General features: G+C 42.5%; 1 protein-coding gene across 5 annotated transcripts in view; it reads left to right on the top strand.

The window, feature by feature from the left end:
- Nucleotides 1-14,808, top strand: part of LOC105923403 (arf-GAP with Rho-GAP domain, ANK repeat and PH domain-containing protein 1) — an 80,126-nt gene extending 65,318 nt beyond the window's left edge. For 2 of the 5 annotated variants that reach the window (XM_036149562.1, XM_036149566.1), the window contains 7 exons: nucleotides 575-688; nucleotides 779-924; nucleotides 1,054-1,136; nucleotides 2,360-2,419; nucleotides 7,408-7,471; nucleotides 9,331-9,492; nucleotides 13,589-14,808. In XM_036149562.1, the coding sequence (XP_036005455.1) occupies nucleotides 575-688; nucleotides 779-924; nucleotides 1,054-1,136; nucleotides 2,360-2,419; nucleotides 7,408-7,471; nucleotides 9,331-9,492; nucleotides 13,589-13,621 (662 nt within the window). In that variant the 3' untranslated portion in view covers nucleotides 13,622-14,808. Of the gene's footprint in view, nucleotides 1-574; nucleotides 689-778; nucleotides 925-1,053; nucleotides 1,137-2,359; nucleotides 2,420-7,407; nucleotides 7,472-9,330; nucleotides 9,493-11,044; nucleotides 11,091-13,588 lie in introns of all 5 variants that reach the window. The other 3 variants (XM_036149565.1, XM_036149564.1, XM_036149563.1) reach the window with 3 other exon arrangements.
- The last annotated feature ends 227 nt before the right edge of the window (nucleotides 14,809-15,035 follow it).

The following is a 15,035-nucleotide window of genomic DNA, read 5'->3' as shown; positions in this document are numbered from 1 at the left end:
AATTCAGTGGAGTTTCACAGCAACAGCGGACCGTTGCGTAAATGGTGCGTCTTCGTGAAAGGCATTGTGCGTGTGTTGTACCACTAGGTGTCATTATTACTTATTGTTCCGTTAATGCTAGTTTTTGTCAACCAGAAACCATTTCTAGCCAAGTGACGTTTTTAGTTTGAAAACCTGCAAGAATGTATGCGCCTTAAACGCAAGCAGTGACGGATGAAAGGACCCACAGAAAAACAACAACGACAAAAAGTCTGTAAAGTACGCTTCCTCTCAGCTTGAGAAACAAAGCCTTTAGAAAGAGAGAGCCTTTTCAAGCAGCGTGACTGTGGGGATTTTTTGTTTTGACTGGTATGTAGGGCTGCCTGGGCCTCTGCCAGGAAGCCTGTTGATGGCCTACCAAATGCCAGTAAAACCTACTCTGATTTGACACATATCCCTGCACGGGTCAGAAAACCCGTTTTTAAATCTCATCCTTCCTGTTCCTCATCTCGTTGCTGTCACAGTGAAAGAATTTCTTACATCATTCACTGTGATAATTTGGCCTTACATTTTCTTTTGACATCTGCTTTCTCAGAACGTCCGCTGCATTACCAGGAGCGGGTCTTACCCATCATTCACTCTGCTGGCAACGATTCCCATCTGCTCATCAAGAAACATCCTGCTATGGAGACCATGAGGATCTACCTTGGTAAACACACAAAAACAAACAAAACGTCTCGCCGTAAATCTCCCAACTGTTACTCGTGCATGGTCAGAAATCATCGCCTCTTCCCCTCAGCCACTAAACTGGACGTCTCCAAGCACGGGATGATGAAGTTCAGAGAAGAGCGAAGCATCCTGGGTTTGGGGCTGCCCACTGGAAGTTTCCACGACCGGTTTTTCATTCTCAACGTCACTTCTCTCAGAATGTACAAGGATGTTAGAGTAAGAGTTGCAGTCCACGCCCAAGATATGAACTAACTTTATCTTTAAATGGATCATTTCACTCGGCACATTCATTCCTTCACAGGCTAACAAGCTGTTTTTTTTTTTTTTTTTGCTTTTATCCGACAGAGTCACCGTTCAGATCGGGAATGGCCGGTGAAAAACTTGAAGATTTACTTGGGAATCAAGAAAAAGCCCCGTCCTCCTACATGGTGAGCAGAATTAGGATCAGGAACTAAAAAAATAAAATGTGTGCTCATGTAGAAAAAAAGCTTTAATGTTGTGGGGAAAGGAGAGGGATCTTAAATTATGAATCATTGAGGACAAACATGTTCTGAAGCAAGTTTATCCCTGCTATACATTAAATTTTCATATTCCCAATGCCTTCTGGATACTTTTGATATACTATTTTAAACTGAAAAAAACTGAATAGTTTTGATATTTCTAAAGTAATAGTACGACACTGCTGCAGCACTGAAACTAGAGTAAGGGGGAGCTATTGATAACACATTTTTCAGGTTTGTTTTGCATAAAACAAATGATTAACATGTGGAACGCGCTGGATTCTCTGTTAAGTACACTGGAGGATCTTTGATGCTGGGGCCATGTTTCTCTTCCAAAGGCCTCTGAAATGATGTTATATAGCAAAGCATCATGAACCTTTTGCATTTGAAGGACTTTCTGAATAAAAATGGGGTTGTCTTTGCCAAAAAAAAAATTTAAAATGTTACATCATTAGTTCATTTAAAAGGATAACGATCCAAAACATAAGACTATGTCTACACAGACATACTTCACCAGACAAAAAATCAACCCTATTTTGTGACACTCTCAGTCCCCAAACTGAGATCTTCCAGAAAACCTGAGAAGGGAGCAGCGCAGAAGAAAAGTCCTTTACTGTGGAGGATCTAAAGCACGAGGCTTTTTTCTCATGCATGTTTTATAATTGTTCCACCAAAACACATTAAGTTGTGCTTGACCAGGGAAACATCTAAAACATGCAGTTTACTGCCATAGAGATTGTGATGAGAGGGATGGACAAGGATCCCTGTGTCTAGTGAGAATGTGTTAGGAGAACACTGTACGACCTTCTTTTGGTACCCGCTCAGCATTCAGTTTTACTGCCGGCATTGCCAACAGGTGGTTTCAGAAAGCAAAACAAAAACAGTTATTTCTTAATGTAGCTAATTTCCCCATACTGAAATGATAAAGGTTAAAGATTAGTCAGGTCTGAAGTAATGAATTCTACTACTGCTACTAATTATAATTTTTATTGGTTGAACCAATTTTTTTTAAATTATTGTTCATAATTCCTTCTTTGGCTAGCCCAGTAAAGCTTGTAGACATTCTTAGCCGCCACTAGAGGGCAGACTAAGCCCAGGAGTAACATCTGAACATGGTCTCATCTGTCTCATCTGTCTCCCTCTGTGTGTAGTTGGGGTCTGACGGTTGTGTATGAGAGCAAGAAACAAGAGAAGCCAGAGAGGCACCAGTGGTGAGTTACTGTCAATAAGTGATCCAAGATTTGCAGCATGTTGCACAGCAGCTAGCTCAGAGTTACCTCAGCTCAGATCGATTCTTCACAGTTTTTCTCTTGGATTTGTTAGCTTCTTCTTGAACTGTAGCAACTGATCAGATCATGATGTCACAAAACAACACATCACACACACCTCCTACATAAGTGCCCTCCGGGTAAGAACCTGGTATCAAAAGTTGTCCCCTTTTAAAAGGGAATATATGATGTAAAACCTGCTTTTTATCCTTTAAATTCATTTTGCTGTGTACTTGAAGTCTGTAGGCGGGTAGAAAAGTTGAATGTCGTCTGTCCATGTGCTGCGTAGGTATCTTTATAATCTGCTTGGGTCATGTTTTTCATGCCGTTCAGTTATCTGTTTTCTATTATGTTTCTTTTTTAAAACAATTACATCACAGTATTTGCTGTTTAGCAGCTAAACAAGGTTGTGGTCTTCCGGCTAACCAGTTATGCAAATCCTTCATTTTGATTTCTCTGAGAGATATTGAAGTCCAAAGTAAAAGGATGCCGAAGCTGGAAGTGGATACGTGAAAATGTTCAGCTGCTGGTTACGCCGTCCCCCCAGCATACTGCAATGGCGGAACGAGGTGGAGTGTAACGCTCTGCCACCTGGAGGGGCCGGGTGTGAAGCGCTTCCTTTGGATTTAAGAGACGGCACCAAAACAAGGTGCTCTCAGATCCACCTTAGAACAGGGACAAAAGGGGAAACGTGGCGGTAAATTAACGAAGAATTCAGACCGAAGTGCAGTTCCACTTTATAAAGATCACAACTGAATGATTTCAGTGTGGAAAGGAAGAACTGAAAAGCATGATGGCTGTGTCCGAAAAGGTTTTATTGGTAGTTTTTAGCCAAAGCGGAAGTGTGTCAGCATTCGCCATAAGTGCTGTCCAAATAATGCAGTCAGTAAGGAAGAAAGTAGGAAAAGGAGCCAGTATGCTTCCTATCATTGCCCCTTTAGCATAGGGAGCTTGCAATGTCCCTCACTGGCGCTAAGAAGCCATAAGCAATCTCACAATCATCTGCGTGATGTGACGTATAAGCACAGACAACTACACGGAAATTAACAAATATATCCAGAGGGACTCAGCTCTTCACTACATTTGTTTTGTAGTCCTTTTTCAGAAGGCTGTAGGCCTTTGACTAGCATCCTCCATGTGCCTTTCTGTTGCGTAATGACAATAAGTGTGTCCGAAATCAGGACATCATTCAGAAGCTCTTTCTGTTGACCCCATGGAAGGTCAAGGAACAGGAGCCAAGACTGTCAAATGTTAGATAAAGTCTGGCCCTTTAAAGCTAAATATGAAGAAATTAAGGCTGACGTAGGAGTTTTATACAGTTTCTGTTAGTCCCTCCAATAATGTGCATTCAACATTTCTATTTTACTGTGAAAATGAAGAGATTTGCAACAACTTAATTAATCTAACAGCTTCTGACCATAGCTACTAATTCTGTTCCCAAAATAAAGATAAATATGGGAACTTCATTTAGTCAGAAGGCACCAAAAACTAGCGCCAATAAGAGTTTAACATGTTCTCCGCAGGAACTTGCCGTCTTTGGTTCAGGCTCGGTCGTGCTGATGTATGCGCTTTCTTTTATATTTAGAACGCTGTGGTATTTTCTGCTTTAGTGGTAACTCGATCATATTCATGATATGCATGTAAACATGACAAACATCAGAAGAAGCTGCAGGCTTTTCTTTACTCGCAGAAAGCAGGTCAGATCCCTGCATGAGAGTTTGGAGAGGGAGGCGTATGAAAGGTCGGCTCCACCTAGAGGGGGGAAACGCGCCGGTATACCTATAACCATGGCTGAGCTCGGCCCCGGGTCTCTTCACATCCCTGTTCCTCTCTAGGTGTTTGTGCATCAGTGCAACGTGTGTATTTGTCCCCCTTTGCACTGGATTGAGGCTGCACATTAAAATCAGCCAGAACACTGATGTTCTCTGCAGGGTCTTGGTTTTTCTTAAAGGCAGTATTCTCCATATTACAAGTGATTGTGTGTTAGACCGATTATTCTAGACTTTTTCTCCCCTATTTGGAAGTTTTGTGCAGATTGTGGTGGTTGATTTTCCTGGTTGCAGTATATCGGGGTCTAGGAGCAGCAATGAAATCCTATCAATTACTCGTAACGGCCAAAAAAAAGGCCTGCCAGTTCTCAGAGACAACGTTTTATCAACCTTTGCTGCCCAAATGCAACATGTGTTTGTTAAAGGGAAGCCCTGACATTGTATTTATCAAGCAGCTTTAGCTTAACCTGACTCATGCCAGACGTATGCTGCTCCGCCTAGCTCCAGTCACATCCATCTGGGACATCGCCCATTGAAAGTGATTTCTCCAACCAATTTTATGGTCTGGCCAATCAGGACGCAGGGCTGGAGTTTCATAGATGTGACGTAGTGGAGAAGCCACCGTGACGTGAGACTGTTTTGATAGCAATAGCGGCTCGCATGGAGGAAGCAAGCGTTAACGTTTGTGCTGCTATTTCTTCCGTGTTGTCCAATCTACCTAATATTGTTTCATTAAAAGAACATCAGAGAACGCCTCTGAAGGCTTTTGTTGGTGGAAACGATGTTTTCGCCCTTCTCCTGACCGGATTTGGCAAGTTTTGTGTTACGGGGCGCGTCCGCGTCTGCGTGTCCGCTGCAGACGCGGACGCGCCCCAGAGCGGTTAGCGGTTAGCACGAACCATATTAGGAGGCCTTTAGTCCTCAACGCGGTCGGCCCGGAATCGACTCCGACCCGCAGCGCTTTGCCGCCTGTCTTCCCCCCTCTTCCTGTCAGCTCACTGTCAATAAAACGCGTGCCTCTAGAGCCGCAAACACGTTAAAAAAAAAAAAAAAATTCTTTTTTTTCCTGCGTCGGTCTCACAGCGTCACGGGTTAGCTTCGGTGTGAGTGGTTGAAATAGCACGTTCATAAAGATGACAGACAAGTGGCTTATCCAATCATATGCAAGGATTTTTGATAAGGCCCAGCCTTCAATAAAGGCAATTCCTATGGAGAGGTCCCAGATGTATGTTAGTGAAGCTAGGCGGAACGACATCCGTCTGGCTAGGGTCAGGTTAGCTTTAGCTCTCTGGGTGTATAATACAGCTTTATAGAAGTCTCAGTGCCACATGCATAAACCATTAGGGTCTTATGTACATATTTCCTGTCTGACAGTGTGAGACGTTCTGTACTAAAACCCTCTAAATGACATGTTTCTTATAATAAGATGGGGGAAAAAACACACTGATGGTGTTTCCTCCTTTACACTAACACTGCAACCGTTGGTGGAGTTGCGGAAACCCCTCGTTGCTGAGAAGAAGGAGCATCCTAATGCAGATGTGATATCTGAGGTGTTATTCCAGGATGGACTGGAAAGAAGCAGGGAAACTCCTCCGTGGATGAGAGCACACAGTAGCATTATGACTACGTTCACCTTTTAATGAGGTTTCCTCCTAATCTAACACAATCTAGCTAAGATCGTGCAGTCCTGAAGGTCCTGGTGAGTGCAGGAGGCTTTAAGGGTATAATAGTCTATCAATACAACACATTAAAACATATTTATGGCAGCGTTTTTGGTATGAAGACCATAGCGTAGAGCCAGACGGCTGAATTTGGAAAGGATGATGAGGAGAAACACAAGTAACTGTGTTTCACTAAATATCCCAACAGACATATGTCAAATCAAGACAAACGAGTAAATATTTAAATTGCGCCTAAAATGGAATCGGATGTGCACGTTGGAGACATTGGAAACTTTTTTTTTCTCTCTCTCCCCTGTTGCTTCTCCAGCGTTAATGCCTGATGTGTATGCCTCTGCACAGACCCCCGGGATCTGCGCGCTTTAATGTCGGTGCGCTCGTCACACACCGAGGCCTGCGTTGTCAACAGCAGTAAACGTCTTCACAGATGTAATGGGAGCCCTGTTCCCGTCTCGCTGTGGGCCGTATTATCCTTTTGTTACGCTCCAGTGTCACGTCTCTTCCATCCAGAAGCACACCTGAGAGGAAAACACAGAGGCGGGGAGGGAAAAGTGGAAGGACCATAGGGAGAGAGTTGCAAACAAATACTAATGCTGCATATTTGTCTCAGATTTTTTCACAATTCCTCAAGTTTATCCTTCGATTGCTCCATTTTTTCCAGCTTACTCGTGCAGAATGCGTGTGCCGTAGCCGTCATTTAGCTGTCAGTTGTTTACAGCTGACGATGTCGAGCGGCTGGCAGTAAACCGTAAGCCACCGACAAGTAAAAAAACAGTTTTAGCAGATATAAACTGCAGGAATGCTTGCTCCTCTTATGATTCGCAGTAACAAGCACTAATGAGCTCCATTAGGCCTAATGATGGCAACAAGGCGCGGCGAGGAGGTCCGTGTGCGAGGTGTTTGTGTGTGGTACGTGTAGAGCGCTGCACGCTGTTTGGGTTTCGTCTCTTTGTATCGCTCTTGCACCTCGCCGGAGAGCGCTCAGGAATAATTATTTTAGTTCAGATTTCTGCTGATAACGGTAATATCCGTGTAAATAAAGCTGTTTATTCATCACCACCACGCCATTCGATGACTCAGAGGGATGTTGGACTCCAGCCGGAGAGGAGCATCAAACACGCGTAAACACACGCGATGATTTCTAAAACCAACACTTTGCTCGCATGCAAAGAGGCAGAGATAAATAGTAATAATCAGGTTTTTTTCCCCCCTAAGCTTTCCCTTGCAAATTAGTTATCTGTTTTTGCTCCATTGACGTCACCGGCAGCCGCTACAGGAGCAGGCATGACAAAATCAGTTAATATCTTTGACTAACTCTTTTGTTTCCTTTTCTAAAAATTTTCCTCAGTCTCCCAGGACTTATCTGCCTCCCTCGCACAAACACACACGAACACAATCTCTGCCTCCTGATTTTTTTTTTATATGTTCCACTCCGCTGTCTGGCTCACCTTATCGCTCTCCTTTTTTTTTTTTTTTTTTGCAGGTATCTCTGCTGTGAAACCCAGTCGGAAATGAGGGAGTGGTACGCTACATTTCTTAGTATTCAGGTGGGTTCTCTCTCACAACCAAAATATGCACACATCGCTCCTGCAGCCGCTGCAACATTCAATGACACCCCTGCTAAAGGTGTCTAAAAACACACTCATAGTGCCAAGTTTAGAAATGATAAGTGTACATTTATTTAGTTGGGTAAAAAAATAAATCATGTTATTTTACTACAGTTACTGGTGTTTTTACTTGTAATTATTCCTAAAATGCCAACGTAACTGAAGCGTTTTTTTAGCTGATGCTTTTTAGCGTTGACCACAGTATCTAGACATATTTCATTAATATAGGGATATAAATAGGCCGTGACCAACAAGGCTGAATGAGGAGCCATTTTTATCGGCTGGCTACACACAGCGAGCAGCATATCTCCACAGCTCATTGTTGGAGAGCTGAAGCGTTGAGAGGGAACCTGGGGGTCACAAAGTCCTCAAAACATCAATTAGTTTCTTTTTTTTTAATGCATACCAGGTGTCCAGGGGACCTGCCAGGGGGAAAAAGCCTTTTCTTTCCTGCCGTCTTAAATGTAAACATTTGGAATTTGCTAAACTCTGCCAGAGCCTTAGACTAAAGAGTCACCTAAATAGTGCTGTTAAGTACGGGGGAAGATCTGTGATGTTGTGAGCTTGTTTTACTCAGACTGGGAACCTTGTAAAAGTACATGACACGTTCAACGCTTTAAAAGGCTGCTTCTGTCTTTCCCATCCCTAAGCCATGGCAGCAGATATCTGCTGATGTCATTTGTTCATAACTGGCACCATGTGGACAGAGTCAATTGAATTGACATAACAGGACTTTGCCAGAAGCTGAAAACAGGTCCTTGTTGCGTCTTTCTGTGAAATAAAGATAGACATTTATCAGGCCAAATGAACACAGACATCTCTCCAGATCCCTGGGTGACTTTTAGCGGAGGTCAGCAACCTGTAGAGCCCTACGAACCTTTGCTGCACTCCGTCCAACTGAGCAAAATTGGTTTAGAGCCACGAGAGCTACATGAAAGAAATTAGCTTTTACAGTGTTTACTAAAAGGAAATGTGGTTTTATTTTTAAATCACGGAACGACAGTTTGTTTGTTTTCAGGTTTTAATATAAAGAAAATATTCAACATTTTAAATACATGAAATTAATACATTTTTTAAATAGACTTTTTTTATATATAAAAAACTCTCAAAAAGCACATGGATTTCAACCAAAGGACAATAAAAAATGTAATTAATGGAAAAGAGTATTCCTTACACTATTGGCATCATTCTCTATTGAACTGCTATGGATGCACTGAGTGAAAACGCCCTGGAAAAACCACTAATGCCAGCATTTTTTTTTAATTACCGTCACATTTTAAAACATTGCTCATGTGTTTAGCATTTTGGACCAAAGTCATTAAAAGCCCCATTGGAAAAGATCATTGTCTCTGTCTACCCCGAAAGGCCACAGGAGAAGTTTACTGAGAGAAAGAGTTGGACAAAGTATTCACAGCAAAGGTGCCACACATTACGCCTCCTGTTATTTTGTATTAAAAAACTACATCTTAATGTAGATTTTAATCCCCACTGACTAAATGTGAAAATTTGTATTTTACCGAAGTTTTACACATCTTTGCAACAGGGGTAAACAAATGTGCAGGGGTTCGGTACATTTACCCATGATGCCGATGTGTCGTAATATCTTCAACATTTCTGAATCTCTTCCTGTTTCTATTTTCTGGCTAGCTGTGTGGTCTCAGCAGGGATAGCTGAAAAACAACCCGCCTCATGATTGTGCTTTAAGGTCTCCCACTGTCGAGGCGGTTCGGTATAAACAAGAGACAAAACAAGAGTCTAACCTCATCTTTGATGCTCTCCGTCTGTCCTCCCCCTTCCAGTACGACGGCGACCTGTGGCCGCAGGACGGACTCCAGCAGAACCGGGTGAGCCGCCGCGCGCTGCCGGACACGCGTCACGGTAACGTGTCACTGATCCCGTTGCGTGGCAGTGAGAATGAGATGCGGAACAGCGTAGCAGCTTTCAGCCAAGACGCGCTTGCTGTGAGTCAAAACTGCCAATCACTGGGACTAATCTTGGACGTTACCGGGCGGCTCGACTCGGAGCCGTCGACTAATCAGAGATATTCATGCTGAACAGGTGGCTGTGACCCTCAGCGCTGATGTAGTCGGACTGTAATGTCCCCTGGAGGACTGATTTCTGCTTAAAAAAGTGGAGCACGAATGCGTTTTATTTCCTCTCTCCCTTCTAATCCTTTAGCTTAAAGGGAGAAACAGAGGTGAGGGTCATACCTGTGCAGGATGAATGTTCTCTGCTTTGTGATTTGATCGTGATCTAGATGTGTTCAAGACAGGATCTGGGTTCTTTAACTGTGGGATTTAAACAAACATCCATTTTACTGCACTGCAAAAATGGAACTAAAAATAAGTAAAACTTTCTTAAAATTAGGGTATTTTCCTTGATTTGAGCAGGTAGATATTATTATCTGCCAGTGGAATTAGATTTTTGCTCTTAAAATAGGAACAATTCATCTCCAACTTCTTATTTCAAGAGCAGAATATCTAATTATCTTATTTTAGGGGTCAAAATACTCATTCCATTGGCAGATAATCTTGTTACCTGCTCAAATCTAGGACAGAAACACTAGTTTTTAGGAACATTTTAGCTATTTTTAGATCTGTTTTTGCAGTGTGTCAAACATATCTGGGTGTGTTTTAATAGCCCAATTCAAAGACTAATTTGTGTGCTGGGCCTTGAAACGTTTAAGAACTCAGACGACACGAGGAGGACACAGCAGCACCTTCACGCTGCGGACCTGTTTCACGGAAAGTCGAGGAAACGGACCTAGAGAAGGAGCAGGCCTGCCAAAGTTCTGCCCAGAGAAACAAATCGCACATTTTAAATTATTTCACGTCTGCGGGACAGACTGTGGAGGAGAATACGTAATGTCTGACAGAGGGTTTGCTTGGCTCGGTTTTAAGCACGCCGGCATTAAAGCAGACCTGCTCCACGGCCGTCAGCCTTCCCATCTGCTTTTCTCGACTCTCCGCGAAACTTTTCAGCTCCAAACCCGTCCCGCTCTGCTGCGACAAACCATGTGAAGCTGCTGCCGTCTCCTCCCGCTGTGTTTGGCCGTCTCCCTCTGCTCATTAGTTGGCTGCCAGTTCACCACTGCTGGAACTTCCACTAACAACAAAAGAAAATCGCACGTCCAAGGTGGCGGTGCTGTTTGTCCTTCCCTTCCAGGTGTTTCCCATTGTTGTTGTTGTTTTTTTTTTTTTTGCCCTGTCCGGGCGTGTGGAGTGAATGAGTTTTTTTACGGGCGTGCAAGGAGTGGTCCAGGAGTACCAGCTGGCGGATCAGTGCGGGAGGAAGGTTCGCTGAGAAAGTGTCGAGCTTTCAATCTGAGCAACGACGCTGCACCGACCTGCATCCGCCAGTGTCTATGATGGAAACTCTGATACGTCTGTTTTCTGTTTGAAGCTGTAACCTTCTTCTCTCTTCTCTCCTACTGGTCCAGTTTTTGGTTGTTTTATTTGCTTTAGTTTTTCTTTTCTTCTTTTTTTAAAAAAAAACCTCCTGTTTATGTTTCAGCTCTTTAGAGATGTGCGATAACGCTCACAGCGATGGCAACAGCAAGGTAACTTTCCCACGCACTGTGAAAATCTACAGATTACACAGGGACTGAGTTTTAGGTTCACACCATCTGCACTATGTGCTTCCTAAAGTACACGAGCTTTATCAACTGTAACACAGCCCCCCCGCCAGCTCCACTGTTAGGCGCTAAATATACTGAAAGAAAACTGGAGTTTTCTTCTATTTGAGGGTAACTGCAAGAAAGAGTTATTCTACTGGATGTGTTTTAATTGGCATGTAGGATACGGCATGCTGTGCCTTTCAAAAATATTCCTACCCCTGAACTTTTGTGACGTTGCAACCACAAACCTTAATGTATGTAGCTGGGATTTTATGTAATAGACAAACACAAAATGTATCATTATTTAGAAATGGAAGGAAAAAATAAACATATTTTGAAAATACAAAAAACCGGAGAAGAAAAATGCGGCTAATGTTTGTATTCACTCCCACCTGAGTAATTACTTTGCAGAGGAACCTGTTGCTGCAGGAAGAGCTGTGAATATTTTATGTCTCCAGCAGCTTTGCACGTCTAGACAGAAAACTATTTTGCATTTCTGCATTGTGAAATAATCTGAGCTCAGTCGGCTAGTATGGGCTGTTCTAACTAATGGACAGGTTATGATGTAAACCCCTCTACGCTGTTTAGGGTCTGTCCTGTTGGAAAGTGAACCGCTGCCACGGTCTAAAGTCTTTTGCAGCCTCTCACAGGTTTTTCTTCCAGGTTCACTTTGAGTAACATCCCTGTGAAAACTGACAAACGAAGCATATCTTTAAGCGTCATGCTGCAACCACCATGTTTCACCATGGAGACGGTGCATTTAATGTTTTTGTCCCCCTCCGTCATGCTCTTGGCAACCTTTAAACAGGATTTCTTATGTTCTAACAGAGTAGCAACTGATAGTTTTCCTGTCAATAGATTCTCACACCTGAGCTGTGGACGTCTGCAGCTCCTCCAGAGTCGATTGGGCATCTTGGCTGCTTCCATTTTTAGACTTTGGATTGATTTTAAACTGGACCAGAACTTTCTCCTGGAGTTCATTGGTCTTCATGATGCTATTTGTTCACTAAATGTTCTCGTCATCGTGCAACTGGGTTTATACTGAGAGTAAATTACCACCAGGTGGACTCGCTTTACTACTCAGGTGTCTATTGGATGGAAGTGGTTGTGCTGGATTTCATTAGAGAGCAGAATACAAATGCGTCCTCCACTTCTCAGATAATTAATTAAAAAAGGCAACTTGTGTAGTATCACTCTATAAAACCCAATAAAACAATGTTGAGGTGTATGTTTGCAACATATAGAAAAGTTTTTAAGAATAGGCAATGAATGATTAAGCTTTTTAATTGACTTTACATTTTTTCAATGGTTAAAGGTTTTTGTTTTGGTCGACACTAAGAGTGCTTTAAGAACATTTTTATTTAATGTTTTATTTAAAATTCAGCTTAAAGGGGGAGAATTTCAGAAATAACAGTTACTGAGTATCAAGCTTTTACTTGAACAAGGTTATTAGAAAGCAGTGTTGTAGTCAAGTCACTATGCCTCGAGTCCGAGTCCAGGTTCGAGTCTCCAGTGTTCAAGTCCGAGTCAAGTCCAAGTCATTAAAAAAAAATCTGAGTCGAGTCACTATTGATCCAAGTTGAGTCCTTATTGATCAAGTCGAGTCCAAGTTCCGCACTAAAGTAAGCATAGCCTATATGTTTTTAAACTAAAAAAAAATCCACACTCCACCACATTGCACTAATAATTTAGATATTAAAATCATACACCAAATGATATTCTAATGACATATTAAAATTATAGCCTATGGATATAAAAAAAAAAAGTTGAGTCTTTTTCTCAATTTCCGAGTCAGAATGATCTGAATGTAGGAGTCCGAGTCCAAGTTCGAGTCATCAGTGCTCAAGTCCAAGTCAAGTCACGAGTCTCTAAATTTAGCTAATGACTCGGACTCGAGTACTACAACACTGTTAGAAAGTAATAAGTTTGGGTTCAAATGGTGACGAAATTAAGAAAGCCAGTAAATACATCCCAATTTAGAAAAAGGTGAACTCCGCATGGGGCAGTCTAAACAAAGCCGGTGTTCCCTCTCATCCCAGTTATCTTAAATAAGTCTAAAAATACAAGTCAAAATGTATGTAATGTGAATTAGGATGAAGTGTGCCAGAATGAGAGGCCCGTCCCTCAGTTTAAACCGCCTGGTTGATGGATCTGTCCTGCTGCGTCTCTGTTTATCTGTCCTCTTGACCGCAGCGTATTGAGTCCACCTCTCATGAGCAGCCTCATATCTGGTTGCCATGGCTGCGAGACGTCAGTGGGTGTGGACGGAGAATTTCAAGCATGACCTCCCGAGAGACTTTGTAAAATACAGTGAAAGCGATTTTGCTGCGGGGCAGCGGGCTGCATGCATAAACTAACCTTTGCTGATGTTTGTGACAGGATGAGCTGGAGAGCAAATGCGATGTTCAGTCTCTGACATGATGGATGTTTGTTGTTCAAAGGTAGGACGGAGGAGCTCATCGGACGACACCTGAATATTCCACCAACGTCCGCGTCCGCCGATCGTCTGGAGCGGAGCGATAAACGCTCAGAGAGCACGGACTCGTCGTTTTTAAATGTGAACTTGCAGCTCCACCCGACAGGACCAGAAATAAGTAAATAACCTGTAAATCAACAGCAGGACCCTGAGAGAATCCCATCCTGCACCGCTGTCCACTCACAGATGCATTTTACTGGATGGATGCATGGATGGATGCATGGATGGATGGAGTGTTGGCATTATAAAAGGACCACAAAACCACAAAGTCTTCTCCAGCCTGTCGTGCAGCAGGTTGCATTATTTACTGGAGTAAAAAAAAAAAGACACTGCAGAAACGCACAGACTTTATTCCTCCAGTGGATTTGTTCCAGGAAGTCTTATAGGCTCAAAGTTATTTTTGGCACCAAAACTGAGTGCTTAAACTTTTCTTTTGTTTTTGTTTTTTTACTAAAAGTTAAATCTTTTGTAGCTGAATCAGTTTTTTTAAAAAAATCACTTTAAATATGATTGCTTTAGAAATCAGCTATTTAATTATGCAGCAGAGAGCTGAGCAGTGGCCTGTAAAGGAAAGCTGGAGACCAGAGGAGGTTTGCGATCGGATTTCTCCCGGCACCGGGACTCAAACATGTCCGCCGACGGACCGCCGTCTGCTTCCCTGCTGGAAATCTGTGCAACAGCTTGATCGAAGTTGTCCTCTTCTGCTGAAACTGATCGTTTGTAGCATAGTAGCTTCAGGGTTGCTAAGGTATGTCTGTCCTTAAAAATAAAAGCAGAAACAACAGTTTTTAGCAACATTGGGTAAACCGTAAGAAAAGTAAAGAAGTACCTGATTTGTTGATATTATTCTAAGACGGATAACTTTAGAGCACCTTAATTTTTATTTCTAAAACATACTTATTTAAGCCAGAAGTTGTTTAGTTTCTGTGTCAGCTGTCTCGTTCGTCTCTCCTGGTTCTTCCTATTGCCTGTGTTGCATTGATGAGACTTTTCTCATTAACCGGCAGTATTTCTGAAGGTGTAGATCACAATTGTATTACACTTAATTTAACAAATGTCTTTTTTTTTCTTGTCCATTCTGATCAACGTGGGATGTTTATGTGTTTTTACTGTTTGTGGCAAACGTCTAAAACCCTGTTCAGCACACAAAACGAATTAAAATGCACCGCAGTGTCTTATTTAATATCCCAGGATCCAGGATGTTTTTGTCGCTCCCTCGTCGTGCCGTGGCCTCGGCGCCACCTGTAGGTTTCCCTTCGTTTAAAGATGGATTTATTTTGACAGCAGAAGACACTAGAAGCTCCACTGTCAGGTCTGTTCAGTCTGACGATCACCATTTCCAACTAAAATGTTAGCCCAAAAACAGCTTTAACAAAAAGTGACAAAAATGTTTTTATAGTTTAAGGCGCTGT

This window comes from Fundulus heteroclitus, chromosome 18, assembly GCF_011125445.2.
Source record: "Fundulus heteroclitus isolate FHET01 chromosome 18, MU-UCD_Fhet_4.1, whole genome shotgun sequence".
Taxonomy (NCBI): Eukaryota; Metazoa; Chordata; class Actinopteri; order Cyprinodontiformes; family Fundulidae; genus Fundulus; species Fundulus heteroclitus.
This window is presented reverse-complemented; position numbering and strand designations above follow the sequence as displayed.